Source organism: Misgurnus anguillicaudatus, chromosome 10 (assembly GCF_027580225.2).
Source record: "Misgurnus anguillicaudatus chromosome 10, ASM2758022v2, whole genome shotgun sequence".
NCBI classification, from domain to species: domain Eukaryota; kingdom Metazoa; phylum Chordata; class Actinopteri; order Cypriniformes; family Cobitidae; genus Misgurnus; species Misgurnus anguillicaudatus.
Window position 1 is genome coordinate 13,591,424 of NC_073346.2, and position 20,045 is coordinate 13,611,468.

The following is a 20,045-nucleotide window of genomic DNA, read 5'->3' on the forward strand; positions in this document are numbered from 1 at the left end:
CTGTAGAAAGTGAAGTTTTAATTCACACTGCAGTTTTACAGGGCAAAGACCCGCCCACTCAGAGTGAAAGAGAGCCAGCCAATCAGATTAAAGCTTGTCAAATCAAGAAAGTAATTTCCACTCATTTCAGTGCAGTCACAGAAGATTGTGGGTGTCTTGTATGAGGTACTAGAGGTTACTTGAGGTTCTCATGAACAGGATGTGAAAGTATTTTTTTCAACTTTAGGCAGTCAAGCCATGGGCATTATTTAATAAACTAGCCTCTCTTCTCATGCCTGTTCCTAACTTTGTCACTGTGGGGGTGGATGACAGTGGATGTGCAATTACCGCAGACAGGACAAGCTACACCCCGTCCAGCAAAACACAGCAGAGGACAACACTGTGACACAGCGCGGTGCAATACAACACATAGAAATGCTGTGTAATACATCAAAGCTAATTAATACAGAATGGGCACACCGAATAAGCAAACATACTACACAATAAAATAAAAACATGACTGCAGGACTGCTTGAAGATGCAAACAGGAACAAATACATAAACAAAAAGGTACTACTGCAAAAAAAAATGTGTAATAAAATGTGTGATCATGAAAATGTTGGTTTAGGAGGGTTTTTTTTTTTTGCGTTTTTGAGAGAAACTTTTGAAGAAAATGTACGTGTTTGCTCATGCAAAATCTCCTATCACAATACTACAGGGTTGCTAGTGGTTACTGCGTGTGATGGTGTATATGACGTTTCAAATTTAAGGGTTTGTTCACATTTGTATGATGATAACATATAAAATAGTACTCTTATGAAAATTAACCATGATTTTAATACAAATAAAACCATAAAACCTTGTTGTTGTAGTAAAATAATGAGTACAACAAATTAACTGTGGTTTACAGTAATCAAAGTTTGACAATGGTTTAGTAAAAACCTATGTTTTTTTTTTACTATGACACATTTATTATGGTTAATTTTTCTGAGGGTTACAGCACACAAGATTTAAAACATATCGGGTCATTTTTAGATCATTTATATTTTTCAGTTTAGGTTATGAACACTTATTTTGATATAAATAAACAGAAACAATGCATGCTTTTAAATCCCATATATGGTCGACCAATATGTCAATAGCGATATTGAAAAAGCAATGTGGATTATTGGCCAATATGAGACCGATATAACACACATGTAATTACAGTAAATGAGAAAAACTGCAAATTGGTGAACCTAAATCTACAATTATTATGCCGAATATTTATGAAAATACCCTTTTAAGATTTTTTTTGTTCTGTAATTATATGTTGGATATGTGAGATATGAATGAATATGTGTTGGTTTATATGTGCTGTATAGTTTTGACATGTTTAAGAAAAAAATCGAATAAATACCGTAAAGTACACTGAAAAAATTTTTTTTCATTCAATTTACTTTAATTTTCAATTTAATTTTTTTAAGGTAGGTGTTTGCAATCAATTTATTTAAGCTACATTTAAACAAAAGTTGTTCATTTTATTTTACCTTACTTAATATTTTTGTTTAAATGTAGCTTAAATGAATTGATTGCAACCACTTACCTTAAAAAAATTTAATTGAAAATGAAAGTAAATTGAATGAATCGTTTTTTTTTTCAGTGTACTTTAAGGTATTTATTAGATTTTTTTTTCTTAAACATCTTTTTTTTCAGTGTAGGCATGTGCCGGTATAAGATTCTGGCGGTATGAGATCCTTTAGCAAAAATACCACGGTTTCACAGTGTTGTGGCATTGCCATTGCAACACTAAAATGTGTTATTTTCAAATGACAGGTAAAAATAAAACCTTTAAATTATAATATGCTTCCAAAAAATCTATAATATTTTCATAATGTATATTAAATGTAAACATCAAATCAATCACATGACTTCATGAATTTTGTATAAACACAGCTCATATCTTGGAGACGGTATCACAGAACATTTTAGAGGTTTTGAAACCTTGACTGTTTAAAACCTCGGTATACCTTGAAACCGGTAACCGGACAATGCCTATCGCAAAGTATAAAAAAAAGAAGAAAAAAAGATAGTACGGCAGATCTGACTGATCATTTTGCATTCTGTCAGACGATGGCTTTACATCTGTCTTTGTATAAGGAACAACTAATTAAAGGATATGGGACGATATGGCATATACCTGTTCCAATACCAATTGATCAACCACTACATATATCACTATTCATAACATAGATCTTTATTGAATAATTCAATCACTTGTTGTCATCTAACATATGCTATTCTTTTCAAAGGGCATGCACTATGTGATACTGCTTGTGTTTGTCTATACTGCCAAAAGTTTCCCTTTTAGCATTCATTTCTTAAATGAGAAATCACCATAAGTTGCCCATAGAGTGGGCAGCAGCGAGTAGAAATGTTTCCCCTGCAGCCAGGCATTAGGCAGACATGTGGACACACAACCTGTCACACTATCTTTATGCCTGTCTTCAATCTATGCAACCCACACACACACACAAAACTGTCACCCGTGGCTCTCTGTCCTCTCCCTGTCAAACCACACGTACACACAAACACACAAACTCAAGGGGGCTCCAGTCAACGTCATCAGCGCTCGTCTTTGCTGCAGATGGTGGAATGTGAAACTCAACAGGCTGAGCTGGAACACAACAGACTGGTGACAGACAGGAAGATACAAACACCTATCTAACATTCACCTCAAAAGACCCGGTACAGTTAAAAATAGTCATGAATATTTATTTATTTTTATTTAAAGATATAAAGATAAGAATACATTTCTTGGTGGTTAAGCTGCTTCTTAAAATGTAGACGTTTCATAAGCAGTGAATACAGATTTAGATATCCTGTTATAGTTTTAAAAGATAGATTAGTTTTAAATAAATCCAGGGCTCAACAAGTTTATACTGTAGTTCTGTTAAAATATAACCTTGATATCTTTAATATTGACCGAGTAAAGTCATGTCAAAGAATGCAATCAATGACTGAAATCAAACTTTGATCCAACTCTACCTCAAAGCATTTCGTGGGATAGTCAGGAAATATTTTATTTATTTGTATTCTTGGACACGATTATCCCTTTTTTGTATCTATTTCTATAAATAGTTTTTTGTGTCCCTAGCACGACTTTCTTTTTCGTGTCTTTTTACATATTCTTTTTTTTTTAAAGCGATGTTGCTTGGGGTTAGATTTGATTTATTAGTTTCTACATGTTTTTCTTCCGATTTGTGAACTATTAAAATAGGAGGAAAAATAAGAAAACAATACATAATATGACACAAAAAAGTCGGGCTACAGACACAAAAAAATATTTATAGAAATTAACTCTAAAAAATATTGAGTTGTTTATAACCCAGGGCTGGGTAACTATAGGACAGAACACATTTCTGGGTTAAAATGACCCAAATAATGGGTTGTTTAAACCCAACTGCTGGGTTGCTTCAACGTGGTTGATTAAACAATAACCCAGCAGTTGGGTTAAAACAACCCATTATTTGGGTCATTTTCACCCAGAAATATGTTCTGTCCTATAGTTACCCAGTCCTAGGTTGAAAACAACCCAATTTTTAGAGTGTGAGTGACACGAAAAAGACATCTGTGCTTAATGACACAAAAAAAGCAGAAAACTGTATCCATGAACGAATAAATAAATAAATAAATATATTTTGTGACTACACCACAACTTGCCTTGAGATTGGGTTGTTAGATTGCATAGTTACATTATGAGACTTTAGACTGATTTCACAGACAGGGTCACATATGGTCCCCCTTACATAAGGTATCTAACTACAAATATATTTGCTCGTATCTGCATGTAAATACACTCTTGACCTTATTCCTCCCCCTAAACCCACTACTAACCCTTAACCTAACCTGAAAAACACACAATAAAATACAATGTATTAAATGTTTTCCTATTCAAGTACACCTTGATTAAAGACACCTAATAAAGTGAGACTGAATATTTAAAGCAAAAATTATAAAAACCTACTATATACACAGCAAAACCACCATATATAATTATTTCTAAGTATCTTTATTATATTATACCTAGAAAGTACAGGAAATGTCTATGTAGTATTAAAATCAGTATAAAAGTATAAGCTGAAGTGTCAAGTATTTAGGGTAAACTCCCCTTCCTCTTGAGCAATAGACAGCTGTAGGATCTCTTTAACCTAAATGAAATTAAATCCTCATTTCTAATTCTAATCGAATGACTTCAGTCTCCTCAAAAAAGCTCAAGATGTGTTTCGTGCCAAGAGATGTCACACTAAATACTGACTGATGCCTGAAGACGACATTTAGTTCTGAAAATTGTTTTGTTTTTTATTTTGTGTACATATTTCCTGTATTTTTGTGTGTATCTTAAAAAAGAATGAAAAATAAATATGCGTGGACTTTAAACTTTGCTAAAACAACAGCTGGTGACAGTGGCCTTTTGACTTTTGCACAGTACTGTATGTGTACCACCAGACCTGGTGACAGTGTACATTTATGATGTCTTTATAATATCAAAATTACTTTTGATATTGTTTTTATTAAAAAATATATAGATTATATTTTAGGATGGGGTCCCTTGCATACAGCAAGGTTCTTCATATTTGGGGGTCCTTGCCATCATAAAGTTTCAAAACCCCTGACCTAGGTGAATCAATACCTCCCTAGGAATCAAAGCTATGGCCTTGGCTTTCTTAGCTTAACTGGTAGAGCAAAGCTCACACCAAGCCAAATGTTTAAGTTTGCTAAGCAAACACAGCGACACGATCAACAAATTAAAATCACAGTAGTGGCCTTTGAAATGACCTGAAAATCTCTCAAACTGCTCGCGGGCCACTGGGTTGTTCTTATCGCTGAGACGTGAAATCTATATGAAAACATAATAATCATGAACACCTAACACAAAGTTCCTGAATAAACAGAGCCAATTTTATGAATTTTATCAGAAAATCACTGCTGACAGAGATATAACCAGCGAGGATGCTTACACTGAATTTCCTGCCATTATTTCTCAATTCTCTTAAAATGAACTGACACGACTGTTTCTAGTTTTTACAAAAGCAGGAAATTCTTCAGTAAAATGGCAAATGAAAGGCTATATGACACATAATGAATCACATAGAGATTGCGATGGTGCTGTCTGTGTGTGTGTGTGTCACAAGACATTATCGCTCTTTCTTGCTGTTCAGTTTCACAACCTGATGAGTTGACAGACAGGAAATAAGCTCACAGAGCTAACACCATTACTGCTAATGATTCTCAGGTTATTCGAATGGCAATGCTAAATATAGAAATGAGCTGAAAAACACTGACCATCAAGATTTTACCTAAGCAACCATCGAGTCCAACCAGAAAATGGCCATTCTTTCAATGCTTTAACTTCTCAACATCATCCCCTGTTATACATAAACACTAAATATAATTTAAGGATGTGTGCGAGATTCACTTTCGCCACCTTGCAAATTTAAAGATCGGTTTCCTCTTATTGGGTTATGTGACCATTTAAATCTAAATGATCCCGCAGACAGAGAGTGTTTAGTCAGCAAACCTCAAAAATGCCATTCTGCTGAGATTATGAGGTTGAAAGAGGAACAAATGAGCTACTTGTGTATACGTGTGTGTCCTCTTTTGAGGAGTTATGAGATTTATTTTGGCCCCATCTGGATCTGTCCTTCTCTTCATTGGTGAAGTTACAGCGAATATATTATAAAGAAATCTTTTTATGATAGTTATATTTAGTGTAATGCGGGGTTGTAATAATTACTGTTATGGTCCTGGTTGTCAAGGTTGTCAGCGCATGTCAGTTTAAGCCTTTTACTAATAATCTTTTTATGACAACTAGTGCATTTTTCTAAAAATTGCCATTATTGTAATGATTGTAAATGGTTTTGAGTTGTTATAGGCGGAGTGCACGATTTCTGAAAAACGCTTTGGAAACGGGAGTCGGGCCGAGTACCGTCCAAAACACACTTGTAGCCAATCAGCAGTAAGGGGTGTGTCTACTAAACAACATCGTTGCCTGGGTTGCGTACTTTATGTGTGAGGCGGGTCTATCAAAAGAAGGTCCATTTTCTATTGGGGTAGGGGCGTGTTTGTTTGGGTGATTAAAATGTCAACATTGGCTTTCAGAGATCATGGACCATGTCTTTAAGTACAATTGTAAGTGTAACTAAGATGCATTAGTTTCATAATTTATTTCATAATTCATTCATAATTTAATGTATTTTATCTAAAGGGGGCTGCGAGATGGTGCCGGGGGCCCCAGTTTTATGATATTTTTTAAAATACATTAATTTATCACAAATTCTGTGTAATTAAACCTCAGAAAAAAGGCTACGAACCAACAGAACCACATTATATCATTTCATTTGTTTTGTAAGGGATAATGTAGAGGCAGCCGGTAGTTATTGGGAAATCTTGTATCACACTGAAGGGGCTTATTTCCCAATAACTACCGGCTGCCTCTACATTATCCCGCTTATTACACGGCTACTTGCCACATAAGAAAAAAAACTGGACATGAATATTAATTTGAAACATTTTATTGGCATATTTGTTTTAAATTAACATTTTTATCCTTCCGCGAAACTTTGCACAGATGCATAAAATTATCGTAATACCTTATTAAGATCCTCTGCTTCATACTTGTCTCCATTTTTTCTCTTTTAGCCAGTCTTTGAGAAGTTTTAATGCCCATTCTGTATTTTTGTGTGTGTTGGCTTCGTAGCTGTCATGCTCTATTTTGTCAAGTTCAGTCTCAGTAAGCTGTCTGTGTCTTGTCGTGGTTGTCGAGTGTTTGTCACAAGATGGCGCCAAACAGACAGCAATCTTTATTGATCTTTACTGGCGCGGAGCGATTTTACTCGTGCAAGTAGTGCCGGCTATGCGTTATTATTTTGGAACGGTTATTATTTGAAAAGAACGAACCTGCAAATGTCTCAACTGACCAATCAGAATCAAGCATTCCAGAGAGCCGTGTAATAAGTTTAATTAAAATGTTAAGTTTAAGGGCCCTATTTTAACAATCTAAGCGCATTGTCTAAAGCGCACGGTCTAAATGGGTGTGTCCGATTCTACTTGCTAATTTAACAATGGGAAAAATGGTTTGTGCACCAAGCGCACGGTCGAAAGAGGTTGTTCCTATTCTCGTAATGAGTAATGGGTGTGTTTTGGGCGTAACATGCAATAAACCAATAAGAGTCTCAGCTCTTATCCCCATTAAAGCAAGTTACGCCTGGCACCATGCCTAATCCCTACTTAGAAAGTGGAATTTGTAAACTGAAAAACTAAGCGGAGGAAGAAGACTACTAGTTTAAGATTAATGTTAAACAATTGTGTTGTTTTCATTTGTTTTGTTTTTTTGGATTAAAACCTTTAAAAGTCGTTTTCTTTTAGTCATGGAAGTAAAAACAGCAGGCTTTTAACTGCTATGTATTGATATCCTACATAGTCATTGTAATCTCATAAAATAATTTGCAAATATGCAAGAAAATGTTTGTACTCTAAAAATACAAACAAGAGATAAAGAATTTACAAACGTGCGGAGAGCTGTTTCAGCACTCTGACAGCGCCGTGTTTTTTTAAAAAAAGCATTTCTTAAAAACGGTTCTCATCTCATCATATCCACAGGTACAGAGTCATCATATATAATAAATCCGTTGGGTGGCATTTAAAAAACATTTAAAAATAGATGCATTTGTTTAAAGCAAAGCATTCATTTAATTACCAGGCTACAGGTGAAGCAGCTCTTTACGCCGTCTCATAATCGATCCTTATTTGTGTCCAAGAGACTCAATAATAATCTTTTACATTTTAATCCTTAATTTTTTTATATTTAAAAGCGTTTTTGTGCTGCTGCGCATCCATGTGTGTTAAGCAAACCCGCGTTGTCTTTCCGTTTATAGGCGCATAATATTACTAACGCGCTCATTAAATAACAAAAAACATTATTTAGTTGGTCAATGCTGCCCTCCAAAGGCTAAGTGCAGTATCTACGCAAACACTGAAACTGAGAAAAATGGCTTTAAAGTTTTTTACACCAGCCAGTCAAACATGTTACTGCAATTTTGGCACACACGTTTCTCTGAAATGGGACAAAATTGAACCAGGAGACTTTGTCACAAGACACAACAGATCTCACAAAGCCCATTTTAACCCTTAACTCAATTTTGACCAAATGCGTAGTTACTGCGCTTTGGCTTTGTAGGGCAGAATGGTGTAGTCTATTTTAGTTGCCTCAAAATAGCAACACGGCAACAATGCGCCTGAACACACCTTGTTTTCAGACCAGAACGCTCATGGGTGCAAAATTGAGCACAAAAGCAATTGCTATTTAAACAACGTGGCGCTAAACGTGAAAATGATTATTGCGCCGGGTTAAAACTAGAAAAGGCACTTGGGTCGCGTATTGCGCTGCATTGCGCCGGGTGTATAATAGAGCCCTTAGCATGTTTTATGTCGTAAATATTCTTTAAAGAAGTCATTTCACAAGACTTTTTAAGATGTCAAATAAATCTTTAGTGTCCCCAGTACGTATACAAAATACCATACAGATAATTTATTAAAACGTGTTAAAATTGCCACTTTGTAGGTGTGAGCAAAATGTGCAGTTTTGGGGTGTGTCCTTTAAAATGCAAATGAGCTGATCTCTGCACTAAATGGCAGTGCCGTGGTTATATTAAGGGGTGGTATTAACCCCCTTCTGACATCACAAGGGGAGCCAAATTTTAATGACCTATTTTTTCACATGCTTGCAGAGAATGGTTTACCAAAACTAAGTTACTGGGTTGATCTTTTTCTAGGTTGCTAGAAGCACTGGGGACCCAATTATGGCATTAAACATGGAAAAAGTCAGATTTTTATGATATGTCCACTTTAAAGGAATAGTCTACTCATTTTCAATATTAAAATATGTTATTACCTTAACTAAGAATTGTTGATACATCCCTCTATCATCTGTGTGCGTGCACGTAAGCGCTGGAGCGCGCTGCGACGCTTCGATAGCATTTAGCTTAGCCCCATTCATTCAATGGTACCATTTAGAGATAAAGTTAGAAGTGACCAAACACATCAACGTTTTTCCTATTTAAGACGAGTAGTTATACGAGCAAGTTTGGTGGTACAAAATAAAACGTAGCGCTTTTCTAAGCGGATTTAAAAGAGGAACTATATTGTATGGCGTAATAGCACTTTTGGGAGTACTTCGACTCACCTGAAAAGTCCGCTCCCCTTCTCACTCTCATAATGGGAGAGGGAGGGTGTTATTGCGCCGAGTCGAAGTACTCCCAAAAGCGCCACTACGCCACAAAATGTAGCTCCTCTTTTAAATCCGCTTAGAAAAGCGCTACGTTTTATTTTGTACCACCAAACTTGCTCGTATAACTACTCGTCTTAAATAGGAAAAACGTTGATGTGTTTGCTCACTTCTAACTTTATCTCTAAATGGTACCATTGAATGAATGGGGCTAAGCTAAATGCTATCGAAGCGTCGCAGCGCGCTCCAGCCCTTACGTGCACGCACACAGATGATAGAGGGATGTATCAACAATTCTTAGTTAAGGTAATAACATATTTTAATATTGAAAATGAGTAGACTATTCCTTTAGGGGACCACGAAGGGATGCACTGCACACAAGAGGGGGGGGCAAGCTGAAAAAGTTTGAGAATAACTGATATAAGGCATTTAAGGTACAAATTAAAATGTTAGTGTAGTAAAATCAGATTTATTGCAAATGTATGGTTTTAATATAAGGTGCAAAAATGCATAACGTTCAGCAGAAACGACAAACGTAAGAGTTGGCCCGATGTACTGAATGTGAACGGATTGTGAGGCTTTGCTCATATTAAGTTTATTTTTGCTGTTGAAGATCAAATGAACAGATCTGTGCAGCTTCTAAAGGTTATAAGATCTCTTTCTCAACAAAGCAGCCAGCAAGGTATTTGTCATGCATATTCAATTTACTGAAAGCGTCACCTTGTATTTTTTATGCTTTTATCCAAAGCGACTTACAGTGCATTACAGGGTATAAATTTTTTATTAGTATGTGTGTTCCCTGGGTTTGAAACCATGACCTTATGCGCTGCAAACACAATGTTTTACCACTAAGCTATACAAGAACACTCTGTATCCTGCCTATTATAAGATGACTGCATGATTTACGGATGTATTCATACTATGCTCATTTACAACATCTTATGATACTTTTATTTAAACCTTAAAGAGACAGCTCACCCAAAAATGTAAATTCTGTCATCATTTACTCACCCTCATGTTGTTATAAACCTGTATGAGATATTTTGATAAATGCTGCTGGAACCATTGACTTCAATAGTAGAAAAACAAATATTATGGAAGTAGTGATAAATGATGGCAAGCACACAGTTGATGGCACAGACTGACTTCCGTAGTATTTGTTTTTCCTATATTTTTTTTATTAATCATTTAGTAAGACCTACCGGTTTAAAACCGTCTCTAACATCGGTTTCTAAGTTTGAAAGTGGCCATGTATCTGTAGTGTAAGGGATAACAGACCGCTCAAGCCGAACGCATCTGTTAAAATTTAGATCTGCACTGCAGTATGTTTCTTACTCCCTTCACATTAAATCAAACTTTCCTCAACCTCCCACAGAAAACATTAACATGGAAAATATCACATACATCATATCTTTAGGACTGATGGACAGACCGGAGCAGAAGACTAGATATATATCCAATTAGATGTCAGTTGGCAGTTAATACTGGACAGATGTTTGATGATCAGTCATAGGGGCCAAAGTGTCAGCTGACCAACTCAGAAATCCTTTTCACTAGATATAATTAGGGCTTAGGCAGAAGATATCAGAAGGCCGATTGCTTCCCATAAACATCCGCATTTAGCCATACAAGAGCAACAAAAACCAGATCTAAGGAATTTTTTCCTGGTGTCCTGCTGGGAGACACACAATAAACATGTAAAAATGACCACCACACGGCTCGAGATCAGTGTCGGGCAATGGAAAATGGGCCTTATCCTACCTTTTATCTCATTGCAAATCCTATTTAATTTGGACATGCAACATGTTACTTAAATAAAATGAGTTGCAAATGATTTATGCTGCCTTAAAATAGATGTCATCAGCCCTTAGATGACATAGGTCTGGTGAATATAGGTGAATATGCTGTATTCAGAGGCACCTACCTGTTCAGGATGTGTACTGCCTGTGATTTCAGCCACAGTGTTGAATGAGTCAACATCTGGTAGCGTCTGAGCCCCCATAGTCAGCCGCACTACAATCCTCTGGCCTCTGCGGGCCATCCTGGCCATCATCTGGGCATCCTCAACTGTGATGCAGGCAGTGGGGATCTGAGCCACTCCAGGCTGATACCACTGCCAGCCAGTGTGAGGGCTGAAACCACACAATAACAATCAGTAAAACACATTGAAATATACTGTAAAAATAGACATGTCATCGTAAACTAACAGCTAAATTCTTTAAATAAATGTGCTTAAAAGGAATATTCCATTTTCTTCAAAGAAAAATCCAGATAATTTACTCACCACCATGTCATCCAAAATGTTAATGTCTTTCTTTGTTCAGTCGAGAAGAAATTATGTTTTTTGAGGAAAACATTGCAGGATTTTTCTCATTTTAATGGACTTTAATAGAGTCCAACATTTAATACTTAACTCAACACTTAACAGTTTTTTTCAACGGAGTTTCAAAGGATTATAAACGATCCCAAACAAGGCATAAGGGTCTTATCTAGCGAAACGATTGTCATTTTTGGCAAGAAAAATAACAAAATATGCACTTTTAAACCACAACTTGTCATGACGTCAAGAGGTCACAGAGGACGAACGCGAAACTCCGCCCAAGTGTTTACAAGTGTTGAGAAAAAGGACCTTTCCGAAGTTGTTGTATGTCAACTGATATTAATTAATGTGTTTGTGGCAGTTTATTGTTTACAATGGTCCGCAAATTTGCGTTTTATATATGTAACACGTGACCTCCCTACGTCACTACGCATTTACGTTAGGTCGCGCTGGACCGGATCTAGACGAAAAGTTGTGGTTTAAAAGTGCATATTTTTTATTTTTCTTGTCAAAAATGACAATCGTTTCGCTAGATAAGTGCAAATTATTGGAAATGTATAATGTTTTTCCAGACAGTTATTGATTAACGAACGTTTTGGTGGCATGTAAGTAAATTTTTTCAACATATGTTTTTTTCGGTTTCTAAGTTGGGTGTGTAAGATACCAAATCCAGTGCTATGTCATATTAATCAGTGTCTTGTTGAATAAAACATAGCATCGTTTTGAAATATGTCTGCAGCTCTTAGCAACTTTTTTGGTGGGCTTGAAAATATTTTGACCCAGCGGGATTAATTGTAACGCTGTGTTATAACTAACCCCTCAGCACTTATCATATAAAAAATGCTAACGTTAGCGTAATTCTTGTCGTTGTTTTAAATCGACTAAACACAAATGACTGCTGGCTGTCAACAAAATAAATGTGCTTGTCTTATCAAAAATCGTGTGTCAAATTTATTCTTGTTCATATCTTTAATATTGATTGAATAAGGCCATGTCGAAGATTGAAATCATAATGAAATTAATGCCTAAAATCTGACTTTGATGCCCATTATCTCAGAATTTGATTTTGAAACTATATTATGGTTATTACAGACTGGGTCACATATAAAACTACTTTTTCTCACATATTTAGACATTTGTATCCATTTATAATTGAACTATTGTTAGAAAAGGGCTGGATGAATGAATACAGTGTGGATAACTGTCTATTATAGACAGATATATAAACAATATCCACTTCAAGTATATAGACAAAATAGTATTGAAATATTTTCCTGCAAACTTAATTTTTAGCAAGTGTTACAACTAACCCCCTGCCTGTTACAATTAACCCCACCTATGGGGTAAGTTGTAATGTTTGCACTTCTGTCACGTTTGGTGTAATTGTCCAAGAATGGTAAGTACTAGAAACAATCTTCAAATGGTCATTTGTAGCAGAAATGTTTGTGTTGTTTGTGTAAAAATATAATTAATCAAACTCAAATATTTTTTGAATGATTGAGCCAAAACCAAAAAGCATTAGGTTGTGCCCCGCTCTCCACTACAGCTGATCCGTCTTTTATAAATCTGATAAAACTAAAGACTGTTTGGATATATGAAGGATTCAATACTACTCAAGATTAACACAAGATACGCAGAAACAGTATGTATGCGAGCTTTAAGTACACTTCTAATGTGTACTGTATGTTATAATGGTTTGTTTATTAACAGGAGATTAATTTAAACACTAGAAAAAAAAATGCACTGCAGGCTGCCCCAGGACAAAAGCACCTGCCAAGTGCAGAAATGTAAATGTAATGTACATGATGTTTTCGAACAGCGTTTCTAACCTGTTGATGGAAAATGGAGTTACAGAGCGAATGAGGGATGCCACGGCTCCAACTTTCGCTGCCTCTGAAGCCCCTGACGCCCGGTAAGCTACAGTCTCCCCATAGCTGACAAAGGGCTGGTTATACACTACGATTTTCCCTTTAGCCTCACTCGCTCTCTTCTTGAGCTCGTCAAAAGACTCCACCACCAAAACCTCTGCCTCTATACCTGTCAGAAGAACATACCCTGTCTAGATATGCAGGTATTTCAAAGCTTTCAGACAAACTGTATCACAACAACTACTATACCTTCTACAGGAGTTCCTACACTACTACCCAGTCCAAGTATAGCCAGCGTGTGGTTTCTCGGTAGAAGCATTACAGCGCTCTCCTTCCCCCGCACCCAGTGAGGGATCTTCACCGGTTCTAGATGAACGTTCTCCAAGCCGTCCTTCGTCAGAGCATTGTACATGTATTTAATGGCCAGGTCCAGGTTCTCAGATCCACTGACTCGGTTTCCTATGGTGTCTGTGAACACTGCCAGTTTCTCATAGGAACGATTCTGGGCTTTGCCATAGACTGCTAGATCTATAATTTGTTGAGCTATGTCAGAGTACTTTAAAATCTCTCTGGATGTATTTAAAAGGGATTTGTTGTTGTGACGGTAAGGACTGCATTGACACTGTGGAAAACAGATGAGAAAGAGAAAACCAAGTATTGCTGTGCTGATGGAGTTATGACCTCCGCTTTTATTGCCAGTCATCTAAAAAACATGTGAGAGATACGATTAAACACCTGTGCATTCATAAAAAGAGAAATAATCTTTAAAGGGGCCATGGCACAAAACTTTTTTAAGATGTCAAATAAATCTTTGGTGTCCCCAGTGCACATATGTGAAGTTTTAGCTCAAAATACCAAATAGATAATTTATTATAACATGTTAAAATTGACACTTTGTAGGTGTGTGCAAAAAGTGCAGTTTTGGGTGTGTCCTTTAAAATGCAAATGAGCTGATGAAGCGCAAACACTGATCACAATGATGGTGGTTTGATGCAATTGAAACTCAATTGTGCTGTCAATTATTTTATTTTCTCTCTCTTTTTCTCTGCACTAAATGGCAGTGCCGTGACCGGATAGTGCAGACCAAGGGATGGCATTATTCCAACAAGAGCTCCCTATGACATCACAAGGAGAGCCAAATTTCAACAACCTATCCTTGTATGTGCTTGAAAAGAATGGTTTACAAAAACTAAGTTACTGGGTTGATCTTTTTCACATTTTATAGGTTGATAGGAGCACTGGGGACCCAATCATAGCCCTTAAACATGGAAAAGTCAGATTATCATGCCATGGCCCCTTTAAAAGACTAAAGAGCAATACATTGTGTCTTAATACATTACTTTTTTTAGAGGTCGATCCTCTGTTTTTAGGATTAGTAGGTAAGTGTGTGGCTCTAAAATAAAGAATACTAAAAAACAAACTGTACAGCATATCATGCCTTCACTGTTGCAATTGACCATGTTATACACTACTAAACAGTTGCAATATGAACATTAATGCAAATATGAACATGCCATACCACATTAATCATAGCCATGGTAATTCTTTATTGTGTTTTTAAATGATGAAAGCGCCTTTTAAAATGAAAATAGGGCTATTAATTGAAGGATTAATGTTTAATTTATTTATTTTATAAATACACTTCATTGGCCATTAAAATGTCAAATGATGAATTACTTTGTAATTTGATCTGTTTATTTTTAGATTAATTGATGAATTTGTAAACAAATGTATTAATGCAAGTTTATTTAAACAATGTATTTATTCATTACTGAATTCCTTGATTAACTTTAATATATATACAGGACACATCATCTGGTGCTCCATAAACTACAGCCGATGTTGAAACGAAAACATTTTAGTTGATGTACAGTAAATGTCATTTGGTGACTTACTGATGCACGTGACATTTACGTGTCAATAATAAGCGCATCGATACTCATCTAAATAACCGGTGTAACCATCTAAAAAATAAGATACTGCGTTATATTCACAGTTCTGGTTGAATAATATATCATTCTCTGAAACGTTATGATAACAACTACCAGCAAAATTTTAATAATTCATATTTACCGGTATGTTTCAGAAATGAAAATAAACTGTACTTTACCTTGACAACATTGACACTCACGTGCCTACGGCAGGCGCACTGGGACATCCAACGAAACGCGTTTGGAATTGAGATTAGGTTGAGAGAGCTTCGACAACAAATGTGTCGCTCTAATGTTTCAGTTAAAGAAACACTATACATTAATAGTATCATGTACTGTATATAACATCCATTCTGAACATTGATATTTGAAGGTTAAATTTCGCTAGTTCTGATATTGTGAAACCTAACTAAAGTAAATTAAATAATACACAAATAATGAATACAATGCATAATCTATCCATGCTAAGTGTGCTCTGTTTTTGACTAATATTTTGCTTTTAATGTCTTAAACATCCTAAATAATTATAAATTCATTTGAAAAGTTATTATGTATCATGATTTTTCCTTTTTAGCGAATTTAAGTGGATGTTTTATAGGCAATGCAAATGTCAGCCTTTTCATGAAAAGTATAGTTTTACCCAAAGTTTTTAACCATACTAATATCTCAATACTGTATTTGCATAGTGGTTTAAATAACTTTGCAAAGTCTCTAATAAATATTTAAAGGGGACATATCATGAAATTCTGACTTTTTCCATGTTTAAAGGATAAGTCCATTTTCTTAAAAGAAAAATCCAGATAATTTACTCACCACCATGTCATCCAAAATGTTGATGTATTTCTTTGCTCAGTCGAGAAGAAATTATGTTTTTTGAGGAAAACATTGCAGGATTTTTCTGATTTTAATGGACTTTAATGGACACCAACAATTAATACTTAACTCAACACTTAACAGTTTTTTTCAACGGAGTTTCAAAGGACTATAAACAATCCCAAACGAGGCATATAGGGTCTTATCTAGCGAAACGATTGTCATTTTTGACAATAAAAATAACAAATATACACTTTTAAAGCACAACTTCTCATCGCGATCCGGTCGTAATGCGCCAGCGTGACCCCACGCGGTACGTCATGACGTCAAGAGGTCACAGAGGACGAACGCGAAACTCCGCCCCAGTGTTTACAAGTGTTTTGAAAGTAGACCGTTCCTACGTTGTTGTATGTGGAATGATACTAATTTGTGTCAGTTTATTGTTTACAATGGTCCGCAAATGTGCGTTTTATATATGTAACATGTGACCTCTCTACGTCACTACGCATTTACGTTAGGTCGCGCTTGACCGGACCTAGACGAAAAGTTGTGATGACATGGTGGTGAGTAAATTATCTGGATTTTTCTTTTAAGAAAATGGACTAATCCTTTAAGTGTTATAGTTGGGTCAGTGCTTCTATCAACCTTGAAAATGTGAAATAGATCAACACAGTAACTTAGTTTTGGTAAACCATTATCTGCAAGCATGTGAAAAAATAGGTAATTGAAATTTGGCTCCTTTTGTGATGTCAGTAGGGGATCTTATTATATTAATGCCGCCCCTTAATCAGCACTATTCAATCATGGCACTGCCATTTAGTGCAGAGATCAAAAGGAACACCCAAAACGGCACATTTTGCTCTCATGTACTAAGTGGCCATTTTAACATGTTATAATAAATTATCTATATGGTATTTTGAGCTGAAACTTCACATACATACTCTGGGGACATCAAAGATTTATTTGACATCTTAAAAAATGTCCCATTTAAAGCATTTTTTATGTTCCATCATGCAAATTTCAGAATTGTCAGGTTCATAACAGATCAAGAACGATCATATCAGTTACGTTGTTTCTTCCTCATAAATACGCATACAAAACTTTAATTCAAATAAATATTAAATGTTACTTGAAGAGCCGTCCATTCATTGGGTATTATTGCTTCTGGTTTGTGCATTTTAATTCACATAATTCCATCAAAGTATGTCTCCTAAAAACTTTTTTGTCATATCCATAACAAATGCATGTTTTTCTCATCTAAAATAGAAACACGAGCACAGACTGGTATTTTTCTGATGTCTGGACACTATCATCAGGGGTTTATGAAAATATAAACAGATGGTTTAATATATTTGTAATAAATGCATTCTCTAAGAAATGAATTACAAGTTTTGACTGCAAATGTCACATCCATAATGTTGAAATCACATTTTTTTTCACCAAAACTTTCCATTATAACAAGGAGGTATACATCGTACAGGAAATGAACCTTTTAAAGAGGAACATATTTTCATTTAAAATAATCCACCTCATCAAAAGTTCAGAATATCTCAACATTTTAATGTAATTTTAGTCTAAAGACATTTTTTCATTTGATAAAATATTTTAAATCTTACAGAAACGTCTTTCTGAAATGTAAAATGCACTTGTTTGTCAGTAAATATTAGTGCATAATATATTTTCCAAACAATTTGCTGTCTGGTGTTGTGACAACTAAGTGCGAGATCCAGAAAGAGTTTGTGTGGCATCTTGCACGTTCAATACACTTTCCTGTCACAGCTAACATCTAAGAACAAATCCCAGTGCAATCTTCTTCAGAGGTGTTACATTTCCAGCCCAGCCTGTGTTTGATGGTATGGAGAGAGAGTCAAGAGACAATTGGCATGCATGTAGTGACTTATCAGGCACGCATCCATACACAGAAAGATAGTACAGTTCAAGTACAATCTCCAAAGAGAGGCGCTTAGCGTGTACTCAGGTAGACATGCAAGAAACATAATTAAAATACCATGAGAAAATGTTTATTCAGTAGTGTTTTGAAATACAATACTGTTTCTGTAATTCTGCGACATTAGCATACATCAAATTGCTCCAGTTCCAACTTTTAACATCGTTCTGATGCACAAATGTCCTTAAATCCCTGTAGATCTGTTTTCAGAACAGTAGGCACTTCAAGGGCTTCTAAAACATTTGTGAATATACATTTTCGTAGATTTGAACTAACATATTACATATAATATGTACTATATAAATAATTATATTCTATAAATTATCATATATTAACATAAACAGAGACGTCATTGACTAAATGGTCGAGTCTCGAAAGGAAATGGTATGGAAATGCACATAAGAAGAGCGAGTAAAAATGAGCAAATGTGATACACACTATTAATCACCATCAATGTTAACAATGTTAAGTCTTTGGAAGGTCAGAGACATTCAGCAGAATATAAGCAAATTCATTTTCAAATCGGTTTAAACATCAAGGTTAATATTATGAAAGAAAAACGGCCTTCATTAGGGATTCAATCAGACGGAGCGTTGAAAATGTGTCGTTTGGGAAGAGTGTGGGTGTAGAAATATTACAGTAATCCTGCTGTCTTTTACTGAGTAAATGACATAAACCTCTCATTAATATTCTTTCTCACCAAACTTGTTCATATTCAAGACTGACTTCCTCTGAAAGTTACCATATTTCATAAGAAAATATTGTTTATGGAAGTAACTACTGTCGGTATCAAATATTTTCAAGTTGTGTGCAATTCAAACTAACTTATTTAAGTAAATAAAAGAAGTATATTGTCAGAGTATTTAGAGAGCAGTAAATGTAATACAGCTAAGTTTTCTTAATGACCCGGCATGAATGCTTGATATAAAGAATGAAAGATGAGGAACTGAAAGAGTACAAGCATGTTGGAATGTGTTCTTGGCTTTATAGGCTAAAATTTTACTTTCAGGGACTTTAACACTGTATCCATTACAATAGAAAAATAAAATACATGAAATGATAAAACATGTCTAAACATTCTGTGTTTTTTGGAATGCTTTGATTATTGGCCAGACAAAATGCAAACATTCATATCGACAGAAAAGAACAAAAGAAAACGGCACAGAAGCCACAGGAGAAACAAAAAGCTGAGATGAAAACGAAATTATTAATAAAGTCAACACTGAGATCATAAGTTACTGACATCTAATCAGTGAAAAATTAAAGGTATCAGATATAGCACATTTATAAACCATCATATCCATCTCTGAATTGTCTTGTTCTTTAACATAACATACGTCTACTGTTACATTGACTAAAACCTGTGATTTCATACAGTTGTTTTCCAACGATTTGTTTTCAAAAACCATAGAAAAAAAGGTTTGCCGTTTTTTTATCCCAAAACAGAAAATACAAGCCTCGGTTGGCTTCGTGAAGCAAATTATTTTTTGTTACATTTTCAAATAAGTACACAGCTCCTATACAAAACTCTCTTCGAGGTGCAACCGACTCGGGTTATTCTTGAAGAGGAGATGGTTGTCGTAAAGATGTTACTGTTGGCAACGATTGGTCATTCAGGCATAGAACTCTTTACTTGGAGCTTTCTGATAGGCTAAGCTGGGTGGTTTACGCTCTCCAAGGTCATAGCTGCCTTCATCCTTCTTTCTCATACGGTACACAAGCAGGAGGATGAGGAAGATGGCAAACAGGAAGCCAATTACTCCACCGGCTATAACCGCTGCCAGAACGACACAAATACATTTATTATATTTAACTCATAATCATATTGAAATTTGTGACCCTATCTGTGAGATTTGGAAAAATGTTTGGAATTTTTTTTTTTATTGCATAATAATGCATCATTGAAAAAATGTTATGACTT

General features: G+C 35.4%; 2 protein-coding genes across 2 annotated transcripts in view; both read right to left on the reverse strand.

Moving 5' to 3' along the window:
• LOC129448341 (carboxypeptidase Q) overlaps positions 1–15,686 on the reverse strand; it is a 59,027-nt gene extending 43,341 nt beyond the window's left edge. Inside the window, exons 1-4 of the mRNA XM_055210670.2 lie at positions 15,543–15,686; positions 13,682–14,135; positions 13,394–13,601; positions 11,169–11,376 (exon numbers count right to left, since the gene is read on the reverse strand). Of these exons, the coding sequence (XP_055066645.2) occupies positions 11,169–11,376; positions 13,394–13,601; positions 13,682–14,135; positions 15,543–15,683 (1,011 nt within the window). The 5' untranslated portion in view covers positions 15,684–15,686. The remainder of the gene's footprint in view (positions 1–11,168; positions 11,377–13,393; positions 13,602–13,681; positions 14,136–15,542) is intronic.
• A 2,489-nt stretch (positions 15,687–18,175) lies between these two features.
• Positions 18,176–20,045, reverse strand: part of LOC129447956 (syndecan-2) — a 42,914-nt gene continuing 41,044 nt past the window's right edge. The window contains exon 5 of the mRNA XM_055209941.2: positions 18,176–19,901. Within this exon, the coding sequence (XP_055065916.1) occupies positions 19,738–19,901 (164 nt within the window). The 3' untranslated portion in view covers positions 18,176–19,737. The remainder of the gene's footprint in view (positions 19,902–20,045) is intronic.